The sequence below is a fragment of the Triturus cristatus genome, chromosome 3_2 (assembly GCF_964204655.1).
Source record: "Triturus cristatus chromosome 3_2, aTriCri1.1, whole genome shotgun sequence".
Lineage (NCBI taxonomy): Eukaryota > Metazoa > Chordata > Amphibia > Caudata > Salamandridae > Triturus > Triturus cristatus.
The window spans coordinates 369,101,848-369,119,845 of NC_140584.1; the positions used below are offsets into that span (position 1 = coordinate 369,101,848).

Sequence of the window (17,998 nt, forward strand, 5' to 3'; positions counted from 1 at the left end):
AGCATGGTGCAATTACTACCGCTTTCACTTTCAAGGTCTAGCACAAGGGATGGATGTAGGGTGAGCATAGGTACAGCACACCAAAATTTCAGAGGAGCAGTAAAGGTGTCAATGTCCAGCAATAGTTGCTAGAACCCAACAATCTAAATTATCTCAAAACATATAAATATGAAATATATTCTTCCAACTGGTATTGTGCTTCTGCTTTTTAAAATGGGCATGCTAGCCCCACTCCTCTAACAGTCTAGTATTAATTCTTCATGCACAGCTAATTACAGACACACAACCCTAATCCCTGTTGCTACCAACATCCTAGAATAATATGGCAAAATAGCTATGTACCTTTCTGGAATCTAGTCGAGCACTTGACACTTTCGTCCTGGAAATGTTATGGAGATAGTACTTGATGTCGAAGTCCTAGACAATTTTAACCTGGTTATCAATTTCAGCAGTGTTAAGCCCTGATTTTATTATATTTATCAGTGGTGATTAATGCTATTAATAATTTAAAAAATATATATTTTATTGAGGATATTACATAATACATAGCACATTGCAAATACAAATATGTGAGTATTGAACTTTAACAATCTAAGAGATATATTAAATGAGAGTCACACTAGGAAATACAAGAAGTTGAGCAAGGAGGGCAATGAGAGATCAAACAATACGCTTTTGAATAAAAAGAAAGGAGCAAAGAAAAGAGAGGGGAAGATAGAAGAAAGAAAGAGAAAAAAGCTAGGTGAATGAAATTGACTTATAGCCTCATGAGTGTACAGAATGAAGAACAAAAAATAAATAAAAGTATAACGTTAATAAAAATACAGCAGAGATAATAGCAAAATAAAACTTATTCAATAATGAGTGTAGACAAATTGTAAAGATCTATTCCAAAATAAACACTGTACAGTTAGGTGGGAGAGGAGGGATCAATTCCCTTTGCAGTGCGTGATAGGTAGCTAGTGAATATGTGACGTTACAATGCATGCATTTCATCGCGTGCCGTTGCAACGCCAACCTTTACCCTGACTTTCTGTCGGGGGAGCGCTGGAAGTTGGAATAGATTAATTTTCTATTCCAACTCCAGTGTGTGCAACAGTAGGAAAGGTGTTGGAGTTAAATCCAACACCTTCTACCCACTGCTGCACGCCTTTTTCGTTGCAACGGCTTGCCATGTAATGGCATGCGTTGTAACGGTTGCGTAGTAAAGGCTGTTTCCCGTAGCTAGTGAGTGGCATCCAAAACTGGTTACATTTGGTAGATAGTTGCTTTAAGTTTACTTTATAACTGTCCAGTCTATATTAGTAACAGACTAGGTTCCACCAACAAAGAAGGGTGATATTATCTGTAGATTTCCAATTAGAAGTAATAACAGAAATAGCTATAGAAATTAGGAGATCAATCAGTTTCCCAAGCATCCGATGTGAACTCCAGAGTTCGTGCAAACTGCCCAGAAAGAATACATCACGTGAGTAAGCTATATAAATCTCGGTTATAGCTCTAATGCCATTCCATATCAAAACTTAGAAGGTTGGCAGAACAGGACAGGAAAAAAAACATGAAAATCCGTACCCGGGTGAGCGTGGCAGAGCCAACAAGTTTCTTGTTGTGTAAGTTTGAGTTTGAAAAGATGAGCAGGAGTTTAAAAAAGTCTGTTGTAAAAAAAAATATAGTGTTTGAATGAGACTACCTGTGCGGGCAGTGGAATATGCTTTGCGCCAAAGTCTACCTCAAACAGAGATTGGCCAAACGAAACCGAAATGTGATTCCCGATATCTTTTGGAAGTGTTTTGACCCTAGTTGGATCAAACATTCTCAAAGTTTTTATATGCAGGCCACTTTAGGGTGAATGGATGTTGAGATTAGGTGAGGAGATAAGTTGGGATGTCAGGTAGCAGGAGGAAAGTGCTGCGTAAGAGTACTTTGAACCAGGGTCCAGAGTTGGTGATACTGGGAGAGCGTATGAGGTGGAAGGTTGTAGGTTGTAGGGGGAGGATAACACGGAAAATGGAATAATGGAACCTGAATTATACAGTTGTGAAATAAGTAGAATACCTTTGTTCATCTAGGCCTTCCAACATAAAGTCCTACCCTGCTTCTTAAGTAGAATATTATACCAAATAAGGCTGTTGAAAAATTGATTGATGGGAGGTGAGATGAAAAGCAAAGTTTTTTTTTTGCATTATGCAAGCATAAGAGACAGTGCTAGGAAGCCAACATTAGGGGGGGTTGGACATAAAAAAATGTGTTTATGAGAGAAGAATGACAAATGCTTTTGATAATCAACTACTCATGTTCAAACTTTGTAGGATCGGCGTGGATAGATTCATGTACATCTGGTTTACATCCATCCTTTCTGAATTCCTGCAGCATATTGCACCTGTGGTGTTCCCCTGTGTTTCACACCATCCCTGCATCTATTTAAACTTTATGTTAATACAGTTGTCAAGGCTTTCAGCTTTACAGTTATGCTGACTATACTCAACCCCTCGTTAGGACGAGCAGGCAGCTTTCGGGTGATCCTGCCCTTCAGAAGTGTTTGCTGAGAAGATTTTTTGTTTTGTTTCAGATTTATATAGTGCAAACTCGACCCAAAGGTATTGGAGCGCTTTACATAAGCACCAGTTACGTTACACAAGGACACACTCATATTTTGGTAGGCATGGAGAGATTAAGTGATTTGCCCAGAATCACAGGATGCTGAGCTGACGCCAAAGCTCGAACCTGGTTCCCCAGCTCCAAAGTTGGCAGCTCTAGCCGTAAGGCTACATCCTCTCTCCTATCTTAAATAAGATTAAGGTGATAGCAGAAATCCCTCCTTCAGTCCTTCTGAATTCAGACCTTATCCTACACTAACGCCAGTAATGAAGAGCGTACAAGTCAAAATTGCCTCCACTTTCCAAATGGCGGCTAAGGTTTCAGCAGTGGGGTCCTTATGTATGTTTCAAATATGGAAAATCCACAGGATCCTGGAGCTTATGGGCTCCCGCCCAGCCACTTACTGTAAGTACCAAATGTTATGTACTCCATCGTCTCCAGGTCTTGCAGAACCCGGCTGCCAAACTCGTGACTGCAGCGCTTTTGTTGCTGCCAAGCTTCATCCATCTTGAAATGACATCATTGGCTTCAAAGTAACCCATGGCACGGTCTTGCTCTAAACCCTCTATACTGTTTTTCATTTAATTTGTGAAACAGCTCAGAATTTTGTTGTCCAAATGACCAATTGAATATGCATCTGTGTGGTGCATTTTTCTAACACATCTTTATCACAAGTTCCCCGCTTTCACAAGGCCAGAACCAGAAGGCACACCTTTTCTACTGTAGCTCTATCCTTGTAGAATTTTTTGCTGGCCATTTAGAATCAGGAAAACCTCTTCACACCGCCTGCTTAGAAAGAAACTTAAAATGTATCCGTTCAGTGCATAGTTTAATTCAATGCGCTTCCTCTTTAATTGTGCTGCCAGTGACCACGTCAGTGCCACGAGGCCCTACAGGATGTAGTGCGCTATATGTGTCCTATTAAGGATAACCAAACAAAACAAAATGATAACAATACATGAAACACAATTAAAGCAGTAATGTAACTAATATTCCCTCTAATTCTTTCCTCTAGGTGCGTAAATAAAGGAGCTTCTTGCACTGCAGCTAAGGCTACGTGCACTGAAGACAAGCAACAACTTAATATGCAAGCAGGTGTGGTGTGTAAGCTACCACAATCAGTGGCTTAGTAAGGGTGTCATGAACCCTAATGCAAATCAGGAAAAAATGCCCACCTAACCTCTGGGTTGGTATCAACAGACACCCATTACAGTAGCACAGTGGGTTCCTTGCACACCTGTCCATCACTGCCACTGCATCTTGTGCCCTTATTATTCTACCTACATTTGCTCTCTGTTTGCCATCTCCATGCAACTCTTATCTCCTGGTACCTTTTCTTATGCCTCTCCACTTCCACTCAATCCCTCTCACTTGTCCTTAGCTCCTCCCTCCGTTTTTTAGCCTTTTCTTTTCTCCTTGCTCCTTCTTACCCTCCCCACTTTTATTTCTCGACTTATGCTCTGCTCCACTTCTACCTCATCCAGTCTCCTCACTTCAATCTACGTCCTACCCTTCTCTCTTCCACAAAATCCCTCTAATTTCCCTGTTCTCTCTCATTCCAACCTCACTCTATGAAATCTATATCTGGACAATGCTTCTTTCTCACTCCTCTTATTCCTCTTCTTGTCTCCGACCTCCTGGTTTGTTACCCCTTGGTCTACCTATCCCCTTTTGGTTGTATCATTTTCCTTTCCCTATTTATTCTTTTCTCTCCCTTTTTCCTCTCTATTCTACTTTTAACTCCCCTTTCTTTCTTTCCTTCTTCATTTCTTGCTCATTCTCTTGTTTCTCTGTTTATCTTACTTTCATAGCTCATATTCTCCATAGATGCCTCCTTTTCTCTCTACACTTAAAACTCCCCTCTCTCTTTCACTTCCAAAACTTATTTCCTGTCTCTCTCTATTATTTTTCTCCTTTCCTAACCAGTACCCTTTTTTTCTTTCCAATACTAATTCTTATAAGTAGTATAGGTTGTATACTACTCGTCACCATGTATTTTTTGACAGGTGGCCACGCCCCTTTGACCACGCCCCTTTGGTCCGTGTGTCTATATTGGACGCGTTCCAAGTCTGATTTTAATCGGGGTTTTAATCGGTCCTTATAACGTATTGATAAGATTATAGCATTTTATTGTTTTATAGGTCGTTATTTTGTGAATCATGGCTTATAAAATGATACGGCGATGAAATCAAAAAGCGTATAAAACGATAAGTTAGGATTTGTGAATCAAGGCTTATAAAATGATACGGCGATGAAATCATAAAGCGTGTAAAACAACCAGGCATGCCCGGGCATGTCTTGCTTTAGGCATGTTTATGGGGGACTCAGTACGTATAAATCGACCAGGCATGCCCGGGCATGTCTTGCTTTAGGCGTGTTTATGGGGGCTCAGTAATCGGATATATGGGGTGCAGCTACGAATTAAAATGATATTTTATACATTTCCCATCATCACATTATTGAAAAGAATAATAACGCGTTTTAGAACAAATTGCTTTTATTAAATGTAAAATGAAAGCTCGGAGAAGTTTTATTTTGGGTCAATATTTACAATTTAATTGAAACCATTTTTTACATAACAGAAAATCACATTTTATGTAATTACAGTTTCATTATATGGAATTACATATACTGACAGCATTTAGTGACAATAGAAAAAAAAAAGAAAATCAAGCTTATAGTTGAATAATGAGGTAGAGGTAGTTATCAAATATAATATGCACCATTGCATATAAATCACAGTATCAACAGCACACATAAAATCTGCGGAAGTTACATTAAAAAAGGAATCACAGCATATTTTTGGTACCCGGTAATAATCACAGATAGCTATAAAACATTTGTAAAGTATAGAAAACACATAGTCAAGCTTATAGTTGAATAGTGAGGTAGCGGTAGTTCTCAAATACATTATAAACCAAGACATATGAATCACAGTATCAACAGCAGACATCAAATATGCGGAAGTTACATAAATTTTTTAAAAGAGGAATCACAGCTTATCGTTGTTAACTTATAATAATCACGGATAGCGATAATACATATATAAATATAGAATTCACATATTTAAGCTTATAGTTGAATAATGAGGTAGCCGTAGTTAGCAAATACATTATGCACCTTGGCATATAAATCACAGTATCAACACTGAAAACAAAATGATGTACATAAAAATCAAGAAACCATAGCGTATTAACATCAACCAGTAATACGCAGTATGGCCACCGGGCATAAAATTATACAAAAACTATATGTTGTGATACAGATGAGGTATTTACATAAAAAAATATTTAGTTACCCAGTAAAAAGCATAGGTCTCTATTATAAGTCACGGGTGCTAAACAGACAACCATGGCAATCTCGCGAAGTGTTTTCTTTTTTTTGGCGGGAGTGCTTGGCCGTGTGTTGTTACGGGTTCGTGAGCATTGTCAGCGGTATCACGGAGGGCAAGCGTCGGTGCTCTTCGAGGGGTCAGTGAAAATGGTGATGCGGGGGGAGAAGGGATAACAAATGGTGCAACGGCGTTGTTCTTTAAATCTTCTAAGTGGATACGATGACCACCATTTCCTAGCACCGATGTCGGAATGTTCAGTTCTGCTAGGCTCTGCATGAAGGCATCCCAACCGACAGGCGCTTTATTATTTGCAAAAGAGTGTGTTTGGGTGGCGCCTCTGATCAAATCATGCAGGTTTGAACCACGTATAACATTACCTTTATAAAGAAGTTCCCCCTTATCATTCCAGAAAGCGATGTCTTTATTTTGATGAATTTTATTAAGAAGTAATTCTGCTTTCTTTTTGTGCCGGGGGTTAACGTTGTCAAGGATTTCATTAACTAGATTAAAGGCGTGTGATTCTGGCTCTCTGACCGGTGAAACGGGTGGCTCTTGACTTTCAGGCATGAATAAAGTCAGGCCCTCTTTTTCCATTTTACCATGATGGACAAAGTTCAGATACTTTTGAAGGATAGCGGTATAAAGCTTAGCTTTCTCGTGCACCGGTAAATCACTACGATGAAGAATTTCGCGCATCTCAGCGTCCAACAGATCCGTGGCTGATTTTCTAATGTCGGTATCGGCGCTTGGGGGACTCCGCATTCTGTCTAGCTGATGTTTAGGAACGAGATACATTTTTTCAATGTGAGCCATCACCGGCGGCGCAGCAGGCCCGAGAGAAGCGGGATAGCAATGCCTAGCAGCGATCCTATGAAGCCCCCAGACTGCTTGACAAGACTTTTTTTTGTTTTAATAGAGATCCTCTTATTGCTCAGTTTTTTAACAAGATTACTTTTCTTTTTAAGCACTCGGATCTGTTGAGGACTCAAAGGGACATTGCCCTTCAAGGTATTTAGGGCTATCTCCGATATCGCTGCTACTAAATCGTCAGACGCGGAGCATAGAAGAGCTTTCCTTTGTTGTGGGGATGATGAAACCAACAGTCTTAAAAGAGCTAGATTGCGCGCTATCCGGCTGGACATGGTCATGAGTGTGTTGGAGCTCTAAACTGGAGCGCTGCTTTTTATTTATCTTCTTTTTATAGCCGGGTAGGACTTTTTTAGAGTATAAGCAACAGGAAGATCCGGTGGGAAAAGCCCGGTCCTTAATCTGTAAGCCTCCGGCGTGCCGGCGTTTAAATCTACAAAAAGATACCCATAGGGGCTCTGAGTGGCGTCCTCAAAGGCTTCTAGAAAGAAACTAGAGCGACCCGGGTACATCTGTCTGGCTAGAGTCGTTATTTGAAGCTTGTCTCGGGGGTTTTTGAAAAGCACCATGTACTTGGTGTTCAGAGCGATGGTTCGTGAGCTCTTACCTCGGCAGAAGACGTTTTGCACAATGTATAAAATGCTAAGATTACGATGGTGAACATACTGAGTAAAAGCTTTTTCAATTTCACCGCTGTCACAAGCAGAGGCCATTAGATCATCTACAATTAACATATTAACACTAGAGGGTGGAAATAAAATGTCATCATTTAAGGCGGCGGGGAGCCCCTCGACAAATTTGAGGTGTGGAAGCTTTAGCGCGAGTTCTTGATAGAGCCGCTGCCAACAGGAATAGGCCCACACTACGTTGGTGGGTGGCTGGGTCAGCATTTGATGCGCATTTTCCAAAAGTTTTTTTACAAAGTAACTTTTACCAGAATTGGAAGGACCTGCGAGGATGCATGAGAACGGATGTTGCAATCTAATATCCATACTTTAAACAACCTCTAATAAACTATACACACCAAAAGCGGAAAGTCCTTTTTCTCGCTAGCCCCGTGTTTACACAGAGGCTGCATAACTCTTAAAAGCCGTAGGGCAGGGTTTTATAGTCCTCTTTAAGAACGCGCTTATCATATACAACCCTCAACGTTTTGCGAAGCGGGCGTGTCTCAATATCCCAACGTTTTTTAATTCTCACAATGCAGGGGTGCTGCACTACTAAGCTTTCATCTTCTGGAACACATTCACCTCTTTCGGCGTGCTTGGCATATTGAGTGACCAGCTCTTTTAAGTTTTGAAAATTTACTTTTTCGCGGTTCTGAACATTGAGGGTGATCCCCTTCACCTTCAAGCAGATTTTACCGCCTGATAAGCGGTAACCGTAGGTTTTGGGGCCGGCTGAAACAAACTCTGTGATGTGTTCATCGGGAGGTGTTTCGCTAGTGAGTTCCCCCAGATAGTCACCCACCGGAGGGTTAACATCGCCCTTTTTGCTCACAAAAATCACAGAGTCTGTGTCGTGGTAAAGACAGCGGTCTTGAAGCAACTCCAGGAGCTTGTACAACTCCAATCTAGCATAAGCGGTGGTGAAACTGGCAATAAATATGTTAGCGTTGCATGAAGGCGGGTAATGTTCTTTGGTATACCGCCAACACACACAAGCGGTATCATCATCTATGAACTCGCAAGATGACACCTCGCAGTAGGAAGTAAAAAAGTACTGATCAAATTCATCCGGCTCTGTCACTAGAGTAGTTTCTGAGCGGTCTTCTCTCTGCCCCAGTTTTCCCCATAGAGAGTTGAGAAACAGTTTAGCAATCTGTCTTTTAGTGGGGTTCACATGGATTTTATTAGAGCGCAATCGAATACCCTCTTTCTGAAAATATTCCCTCCGGTACTTCTGTTTCTCGGCATTATCACTACACCACTGGGGGTAACCCGAAGCTTCTTGCTTGTCTCTAAGGTGCAAGTTGATGTAGTCGGTAAACAGATCACTAGAAACATTTTCAAAATGCCATATCTCATAAATGCGATCTATCACATAGCCTTTTTTCAGAGCTACATTCACTTCTACGGTGCACCAGGTGCCGGTCAGAGCACGTTCGTCATCAGAGTGATCACACCGGAAGGTCTGTCTGGCTTCTGTGCAGGAGCGGCACAGGGTAAATAATAGTTTTCCCTCGAATCTGTAAGGAAGCACCGGGAAAAAAAGTCCTCTAGGCGGACGAATTCTACATCTGATTAGACCGAAATACATTTGAGGGGCTCCAAAATCTTTATAAAGGATCTTAGGATGTCCCACAGGGTAGACTTTTGTCTTGTTAACAAAGGGGTATAAGCTGGTAAAATCATAGTAAAAAATCTTTTCATCACCAGAGGCCTTTCGATAAAGAGTAACGGCGTTGGTTCGTCCTCCGTAGAGAGAATCACGCGGTTTCAAGGGCTCGGGTAAGTCACGATCCTTGATAAAAGTCTGCAGATCTAGATTACATGTTAACTGCTCACGCCACGCGTGTTCCCAAATACTTCTGACGTTGAAGCCGCGTCTTTTTAAAAACTCCTGTTTAATAGTTGTGCGGTTAAGCAACTGACCATATGTACAACCGGTCATCTTGTTAAAATCGTTTCCGGCGTAACAAATTGGACAGCCGTGAAAAAAGCAACCATTAAATTCAAAGGCAGTAGGGACCCCGTCAATATTGGCATAACCATCTAAAAAATAGGACCCAATTTTAAGCTCCCCGCCCCTCAAAGCGTGACGGATGGTGATTTTTTCACTGTATTCCAAATACATCAACCATTGAATAGCGGGTGTTGAGAATCTCTTTTGCTGTCTGTGATAATTATCACGAGGTAGCAACGCTAATGTGTAAGGTTTTAAAAAACAAAATCTGAACATCGCCAAGCAGACTGAAGCTAAAGTGATGTACTGAAAGGGGTCGATGAAGTCAACATAGGCATACTCATTGGCCTGACCCGGGTTCACCAAGATTTGCTTGCTAGACATGGCAATGACGCCTTCTCTAAAGCGGATACACGCCTCTCTTAAAATGTTCACATCTTGTTGGCAGTAATGAGACAGCTCCTTCTGGAAATCAAACTCCCGATCTTTGTTCGATTCGTACCAGGACACAAATTCTGTTTTCTCAGAGGGTGACATATAGTTTACACCGTAAAATTCTGCTGAGGGCATAGCACCAACGTATTTTTGGTTCTGCAAAGTGTTAAAGTAATGCGGGAAATACCCTTTAGACTCTTGGAAACCCATTGCCTGTGGAAGTTTACTGAGTTTCATGGGCAAAAAGTTTATAGAGTCTATAAACCTGATATTGAGTACTTTGGTTGTAACGCACATGAGCTTTCCTCCCTGAGTGATCAGTGACATTGCCACCTTTTCAAGCACTAGAGCTTTCACTACAAAATAACAGTCATATCCTTTAGAGAAATGTGCGAGAAAACTATAGTTTTGAAATCGGGGTGTAATGAATGTGTTGATAAAATCATTGACGCATGTAGGACCTGAAAACTCCCAAGTAGGCTCACCATTAATATGTCTGGCAAAAATATAATTTGGCTCGTGAATGATATTTTCCTGACGGCACTCCATATCGTAGAATATATAATCATTTGTTTTGGTCGGCGGTTTGAGTCTGCTCATAAAGCAGAGATGTGAATCAAATGAAAACACCCGGGCTTTACAGACACCGCATTCAAGGCCTTCGCATTCATGACTTTCGGGGCCGTAGAGACCGCACGAATCACACAACTTTTTGCTGAGACAGCTCACCTCCCCCGCCACGGCTAAAGCACGATGACGCTCTAAACACTCCGAAGAACGACAAAACAGTCGACACCGCGGACACCTTTGGAGATCGTTGGCAATGTCATGGCAATCGTTCGTAACGCACGCTTTGCAGAAGTCTGCGCACGAGTGATTGTATTTGTGGGTATAGGCCGAATGGCAATATTCGCAGTAATACCTAGCGCCGAGGAATTTTTTTATATCTTTCACACCGTAAAAATGGCTTTCATGTAAAAGAACAAACAGAATTTTAGATTTGTTGGCGGTACCGCTGGTGAAATAACGCCAGCCGCCTTCGTGATATAATACTTTAATCGTCACACCCAAGTAATTTTCAAATGCTTCTATGTCTTGCAAAGAGACATCCGTATCTGGGGGGATGTTTAGGGCATCGTGCATTAACTGTGCCTGCTCTGTCAACGTTCTATCCGTAGATTGACCGTGAGCCAATAACCCTGCCAAACACCCCGCCAGGCACAAATTTCCAGCTGTGTTGTTCAAATCAATCAACCATCGACGTTTCTTTTGAATGATCTTAGTAAACAATACAGAATTTAGAGCCCGTCTGGCACCGCCGCCCCTACTTTTTATCACAGTCACAACAAGTGTTAAACTTTGTGACCCCAGAATCTCTGCATTGCTATTCATCATGTCAACAATTTTGTTTAAGAAATCTGAGGCATCTAGGTCGTGATGCGGTAGCCTGCGAGTGTAAAAAGAGTTAGCCAGACCACCGCCGCTCAGGCGAATTTGTACATAATCGTTGGGGCCTATGTCTGGGGCCATTTGGTCCAGCAGCAGTTGGATAGAGTTAATAACCGCTTCTAGGGCCAGTCTAATAGAATCTATGAGATGAAGATTGACAAAACGAAATTCTTCATAAAATTCTATAGCTCTAAATTTTTTGATAACTCTTTGATATTGTCGCACGCTTTCTAAAAACACCGGCGCAGGGTTGTTACTGATGCTAGAATTATCGCAAGCGACGGCTGTTCTCTGAGGTGTTTGCTCTAACTGCGTGGGGCTCGGTGGTAAATACCCATTGTTGCTTTGAATATTACGGCGTATATTTCTCAAATGGTTTTTGGCTCTTTTTAGGTTTTTGGCTAACCGATTTCTGACTACTTTAGCGGCTAACCATTTCTCTTTACGTTTGGCGACTGTAGTTTCAGACCTTCTCGGCGACCTATGCTCTTTGGGGGTCATTATCAGTTTCCCGAGTCGAGACTCAAGGAATCAAGGTTGGCTTGGGCATCTGCTAAAATAGATGCGAGTGAAGTCTGAGTATTTTGGATCACGTCCTCTACTGCTAGTTTGACATCTGTTATGCCGCCGATATGTCCGGAAGCTTCCTGTACACGTAGAACATTAAAAACGGATGAACTGACGGGTGCAGAGTTCAAGCCTAATCCTTCTAGGGTATTTATTAGGGGAAAAATGGCGTAAATTGCCTGAAGTACAGCCGCGTCGCTGGGGAGTGAAGCTTTAACAGCAGCAGCAGCAGCCCCACTGCGGGGGTCAAGTGGTGTCTTTATCTCAACGTTAAGTGATTTTTTGACACTTAGGACGTCATCTATGGCGCGTGAGGAGACAGAGGACTCTAGCTGATTTTGAGCAGTTACTAAAGCAGCTGAAAGTGATTTCTCTAAATTTTGCTGTATAAGTACGATGCCTGCTTTGATGCGTTCAATGGCTTGTATCTGAGCTACTGTATCACGATTACTTAAAGCAAAAATAATAGCTTCGCAGAGAGGTGCTGTGTTCAGAGTGCTTCCCCTAAGGTTTGTTATTAAAGGTAAAATATCGTGGAATGCTGATGTTGCTGCGGTAATGTTTAGGGGTGGTGTGGGGTTATGTCTAGGAGCTTGTAGCGCCGCGGCGGACGCCCCGTTTGCTGCAGCACTGTGGGCAATTTCAGTCTTTAAATTATGGTGAATAGCACCTGGTGCGACCCTTACTGGGGGGATGGTGATGGCTGGTCCTCCTCCTATTGTAACATCTGTGTGACACCCCCCTTGTGAGCGTGGGTTCTTGGAGCATTCGCTGTGTACAGCTGGTCCTGCTTTTGATCTGTTTTGTTGAACGGGTACATTCGCGTTTTCCCCCCAACAGTCATCATCGTCAAGCAGCGAAATTATTTCTTGTTCATCGGGGGGAATAATGGCGTTTGCTGGTTGCGCATGCAAGTTCTTTGATGGTTGAGAGTGAGACTTGGGGGTAGGAGTAGGTGGGGGGTGCACTAATACCGGAGTATCGCTGCAAGGGTGCGTTGTGACACCTAGAATCTGTTCTGAATTTCGGCTGGGGAGAACGCAACCAGGGGTAGGCGTGTTTGAATTCGAAACCTGGAAGGTCTGTAGAGTAGCAGAATTGTTATCATTAGCATTCGCTTTCCTATTGCGCTTTTGATCACCCTTTTCTTTACAGCCAGAGTGTCTCTTTCTCAAACCGCCACCATTTACAGACACCGGTGGAAACTCATGCAATGCAGGCCCCCCAACAGTACTCCCCCCAAAACCACCCTGCAATGTTTGTGGTGGCCCTCGCCGCCTCGCTTCTTTACGCTTCTGACCTTTGCTTTTCAGATCGTCAGGCGGCAACCTTGAACTCCTTTGTACAACCGGTTGTTGTGTATTTGATTGCTGCACGTGTTGGATGGAGATTGCATCATCAGTTTTATCTAAGTAAGAGCAAAAAACACAATTTTAATTCAAGCAATGAACAGTCGGAAGAGTCCTCAATAGTCATCAGTGCTACAACTAGACTGAGAGTGGCAGCGCAAGCACGCACACACACACACACACACACACACACACACACACACAAGCACACACACACACACACACACACACACACACACACACACACGCACAAGCACGCGCACATCAGCATGGTCTATGGTAGAACATACTACCAGTAGAAAAGAGAATTAATTCTTACCAGCATGCGCGCTGAAGCCGCAAATTTGACTGGCTGCGATAGGATTAGGGCCTTCAAGCGCAGTGTCGAATAAAAGTGCGTCTGCCGCCTCGGCCACTTCCTGCGAAGACAAAAATGCAAACAGCTGTAACACATTTCCTATATCGGTTTAAATTAAATTACTTGAAAGCACCGCTATACGTATTTACAAGCTCATGCAAACAAAAGCACACACACACACACACACACACACACACACACACACACACACACACGACCGCAGAAATAGACCCAGACCTTAGTTGTCAAATTATTTGCTTTTCAAGCCGCAGCTCAACCCCGGCTCGCTGGCCCCAGGCTATATAGTGACATTATTTAAGACCTCGGGCGCTATTAAATCATGATCTGTAAAGCAAGGAGGCGGACTAGTCCTTGACTTAAAAACACGGATCAATGAGCAGATAGTCTTTGAGGTAAGAGCATGTGCAAAATCTAAACACGCCGAGTATCATGTCATATTTCCTATTGCTTAAAATGCCAGCTGTTGTAACATTACTAAAAACCTTTTGACAGAGGAGCGAAAGACTTAATTAGAACCACATGCTAGAACATTTCAGACGGGGTCCGGCAAAAAAACCAAACACACACACACACACACACACACACACACACACACACACACACGCTTTTTTTTATGCATCTTTCACGGTTCCTGACTAGCAGTTACAGTTAATTCAAAACACCCCGAGTTTCACCTAATTTTATCTATTGCTTAAAACCTTTTGACAGAGGAGCGAAAGACTTAATTAGAACCACATGTTAGAACATTGCCCGGGACTTCGGTCTAATTCGTCTTAGTGTGACAGTCTGAGCCGGAAAAAAAGCTTACATCCCTGATAAAAAAGCATTTAACCTTTGAGAGATGACGCTAATAGAAGCGCAACTTCAAAAAGAGCTAGAGGATTATATAAAAAACATAAAACAATCTTCTTACCAACAATTCTTGGTCCTCAGACATGTTCATAAATGGAAACGGTGCTCAGTCATCAGGTGGTGAAATCTTTCAGGGGCTTCAGCTTTTCAAGCGACCGATGTGGTGGGAGAATGAAGGTGTCACCAGCGCCGTTGGTTGGAGCGTCGTAGCTTTCCTGAGAGCTCCAGCCTGAATGTTCTTGCAGACCTCACGTTTTATACCCAAAACCCGACAGTTTCCCGCCACAATTCACAACGGTACAATCCACTAAGCATTTCAGGTTGAATATAAACAGCTGCGCGTTAACGTGGCAGCTAGTTGCTGAAAAAAAGTCAGACTGCCAAGTAAAGTTAGGCCCCCCTTTTTTTTTTATTCATATTTTTTGCAAACCTCGACCGGACACTAGGCACCATATGCGTACAATAACCTGTCTAAGCATTTCAGGATGAATATAACAGCTGTGCATTAACGTGGCAGCTAGGTGCTGAAAAAAAGTCAGACCGCCACGTAAAGTTAGGCCCCCTTTTTTTTTATTCATTCATTTTTTTTTGCAAACCTCGACCGGACACTAGGCACCATATGCGTACAATAGCCTGTCTAAGCATTTCAGGATGAATATAACAGCTGTGCATTAACGTGGCAGCTAGGTGCTGAAAAAAGTCAGACCGACACGTAAAGTTAAGGGCTTTTTTCATGCAATTTATTTAGATACATTTTATATCACAGAGTAAAAATGTTCGGTACAAATATGATTTTAAAAGTCCAATGAGAGCGTAAAATAGACCTTGTGGATGTCTGCTAGTTATCATAAACACTGTAAACATGCATATTATCAGTGAATGAAATACAATTTTGCATCGGTCTGTTATTTACACGGCCTCTTTTCAATCTGCGTAATTGCCTCAACACAAACCTTGTTACTAGAGCATCATTTGCCTTCAAATCAGCTGAATACATTTTTAAAATGCTTTCAAAGTCTACACCACGGCATCTATGAAATAAATAAAACAAACAATGTGCCCCGCAGGTAAATGATACATCATCCTGAATCTGGTTTTCATGAAATGTTATTAGGCCTGAAGTGTTTCTTTTTAAAAATTGCCATATGGTATTGGGGTACAGATAACTGTTTGGTGGCACGCCATAGGAGTCAAAAAACTCAGAGTCCTTTTCCGTTAGAAATATTGCTAACCAGTGTCGACCCCTTTGATCTTTACCGTCTGTATTAACTATTAAATGAAGCGGTCGCTGGCGATTACCCAGATACATTGGTAGAGTGTCAGCTGCGAATACACCTAAAAATGAATGTTTTGCCGTCTCGTCTTTGGCGAGAAAACGTTCCAGTTGCCACGTATTCATCACATATAGTCGATTAGCACCTCTCGCCTATGGTTAATCTGTATAACATTCTGAAAGACAGCGTAAATCAGAAGGTTTATAGTAGACGGTAGAGCGGCGCTAAAACGGAGCTCCAGACGTACATTGCCTGATTTTTGTATCGAAAAATGGCCGCCACCCACGTCGTTGTCAGGGCATAGATCGAAAGCCAGCATAGAATAGCCTTTCGAATACTCTACACGATCCACAAAGAAGGGTCGGTCTGATGCGTACTTCCCAGCAACTTGCAGCACACCCAAATATTCTCTAGCCACACCCCCAGTTCCAAATGACGGCGTGTATGGTTTTGCCGGTATAGCTTGGCCGTCTACGGAGAGGCTGCTGTGAGATATATTATAATGCTTGAAATTAAAGGGGTTTCTGCCATATTCACCGCTAAATGCTGCGTTATCGACCAGCGCTACTATTACAGTTCTTGGCAAAAATCCGAAAAAAATATTCTCAGTATTCGATAGTAGCGCACCGGCTGGGATGCTGAACACTTTGAGCTCCACTCTTTCGATGGGGTACTTGGCATTACTGGTTAACAGAGTCTCGGCGTGAGCTAAACGCACCACCGGGCTCACTTTGACACGTTTCACAAATAGTGACGCCGCTAAGATATGCACTTTGTAATTTTCTGCGTCGCCGCTCATTAAGCAAAAAGTGTCTTTATTTCGAATCAGTTTAATCTTCACATCTAGACCGTTAAGCATTAATTTGTCTTGGAAAAATAAATCGCAGTGTAATTGCCCAATCAGTTCCACTTTACGACTTCGGGCTGTAAAGCTAGCTCTGCTCTTAAATCCCGCGTTAGCACCGGTTAAAGTCGTGTCCTCGTGCTCTCCAGCGGTGTCTCTGTAGAAGAGACCTGCAGAAAGTTGGCGTTTTAAAGTGGGGTCCCCATAATTAAGTACCGTTTCGAGATAAGCCCTGTATGGATACGTGTTGTTTGACTGGCTGATGAGCCGGTCGCCGAGGCTCACATCCAGTTGGTTAAAAAGTGAGGCTATGGGGTATGGAGAAAACGCCACTCGGGCTGCGGCGTCCAAATCGGATCCGTCTGCGTTAGTAATTTTGCACGACAGATAAATCAGGGTAGCTGAAAGGTCCAGGTAGTCATCCGACCGAGCTATGAAGAACTCTAAGGGGGCTGTGTCTGACAGGGCTGAAAGTGGCGGTACTTCGACATATAGAGAACTTTCAATGCTGGTTTGCGTTGGTGGTACTTGGAATAGGTCCAACTCTGACTTTGTGCATTCCTGGGAACCGCAAGGGACGGAGGCCATGGTCCGATTTAAAATATGTTGCCCTTAGAGACTCGTTTTTTTCCGTGTCTTCTCCGGGTCTTAAGCGAACTCTTTTGAGCCGGTCGCCGGCGCTTCACAACGCTTTGAAGGAACGCGGGCGGCCCCCTTAGTGATACACCCCTTTTTCTCTTCCTTCCTCTTTCGAGATAGATTAAACCTGAGCCTTCTTGACCCGTTTTGGTAAACTTTTTCATCACCGCCCCCGAAACGTGCCCTGCGACGTCTCGGGCAATATTTGCTGCAGCGGTTTTCACGTGCGGTTTTACCAACTGGAACCCTCTTCTTAAAAGCGGTACTGCTTTTCTGAAAAGGCTTCTGAATATACCGCCAACACCCGCCCCGTACATAATAGGTGCCCCGTGGAACCCCGGGAGGCCTGAGCCGGCTTGTGCTCTATAGTAATCCCTATAGAGCGACGCGTCGCCGTAATTTTCAGGTAAAATCATTATTCTAGTACACTTCACCACGTCGCGGCCTGAAATGAAGCTTCGCTATGACTTTACCCACTTTAAATCTTATATTAGTGTTCAAATCGTCCTTCAGTTCCAAAGTTATTGTGTGAAAATGTTTTTTGCTGATCGGTACATAATCTCTTTTGGTGTAAATGATGTTTATCATGCTATTATTCTTGCCTGTGATTTCCACGCACCGGAGGAGAGGCACGTAGCTATCCCCCACTCTCTGATGCTCTATCACGTCGCAGTATACAAACATCATATAAAATCCGCCGTGTACATCCGTGTAGGCTTTCCCCGCTGATGAAGAGTGGTGAACGTTAGGCGTCAGCCCCAACACTCTCCCCAGTTTTTCACGCAC

At 42.7% G+C, this 17,998-nt stretch overlaps 1 protein-coding gene across 1 annotated transcript; it reads right to left on the reverse strand.

Annotated features, from left to right (window-relative positions):
• Positions 1-11,599: 11,599 nt before the first annotated feature.
• On the reverse strand, positions 11,600-17,161 carry LOC146857395 (uncharacterized). The gene is made up of 3 exons (XM_085647040.1): positions 16,357-17,161; positions 13,544-13,681; positions 11,600-13,283 (listed from the first exon to the last, which is right to left on the reverse strand). The coding sequence occupies exons 1-3, from the start codon at positions 17,159-17,161 to the stop codon at positions 11,812-11,814; spliced, it is 2,415 nt and encodes an 804-aa protein (XP_085503166.1). The 3' UTR covers positions 11,600-11,811.
• Between the last annotated feature and the right edge of the window lie 837 nt (positions 17,162-17,998).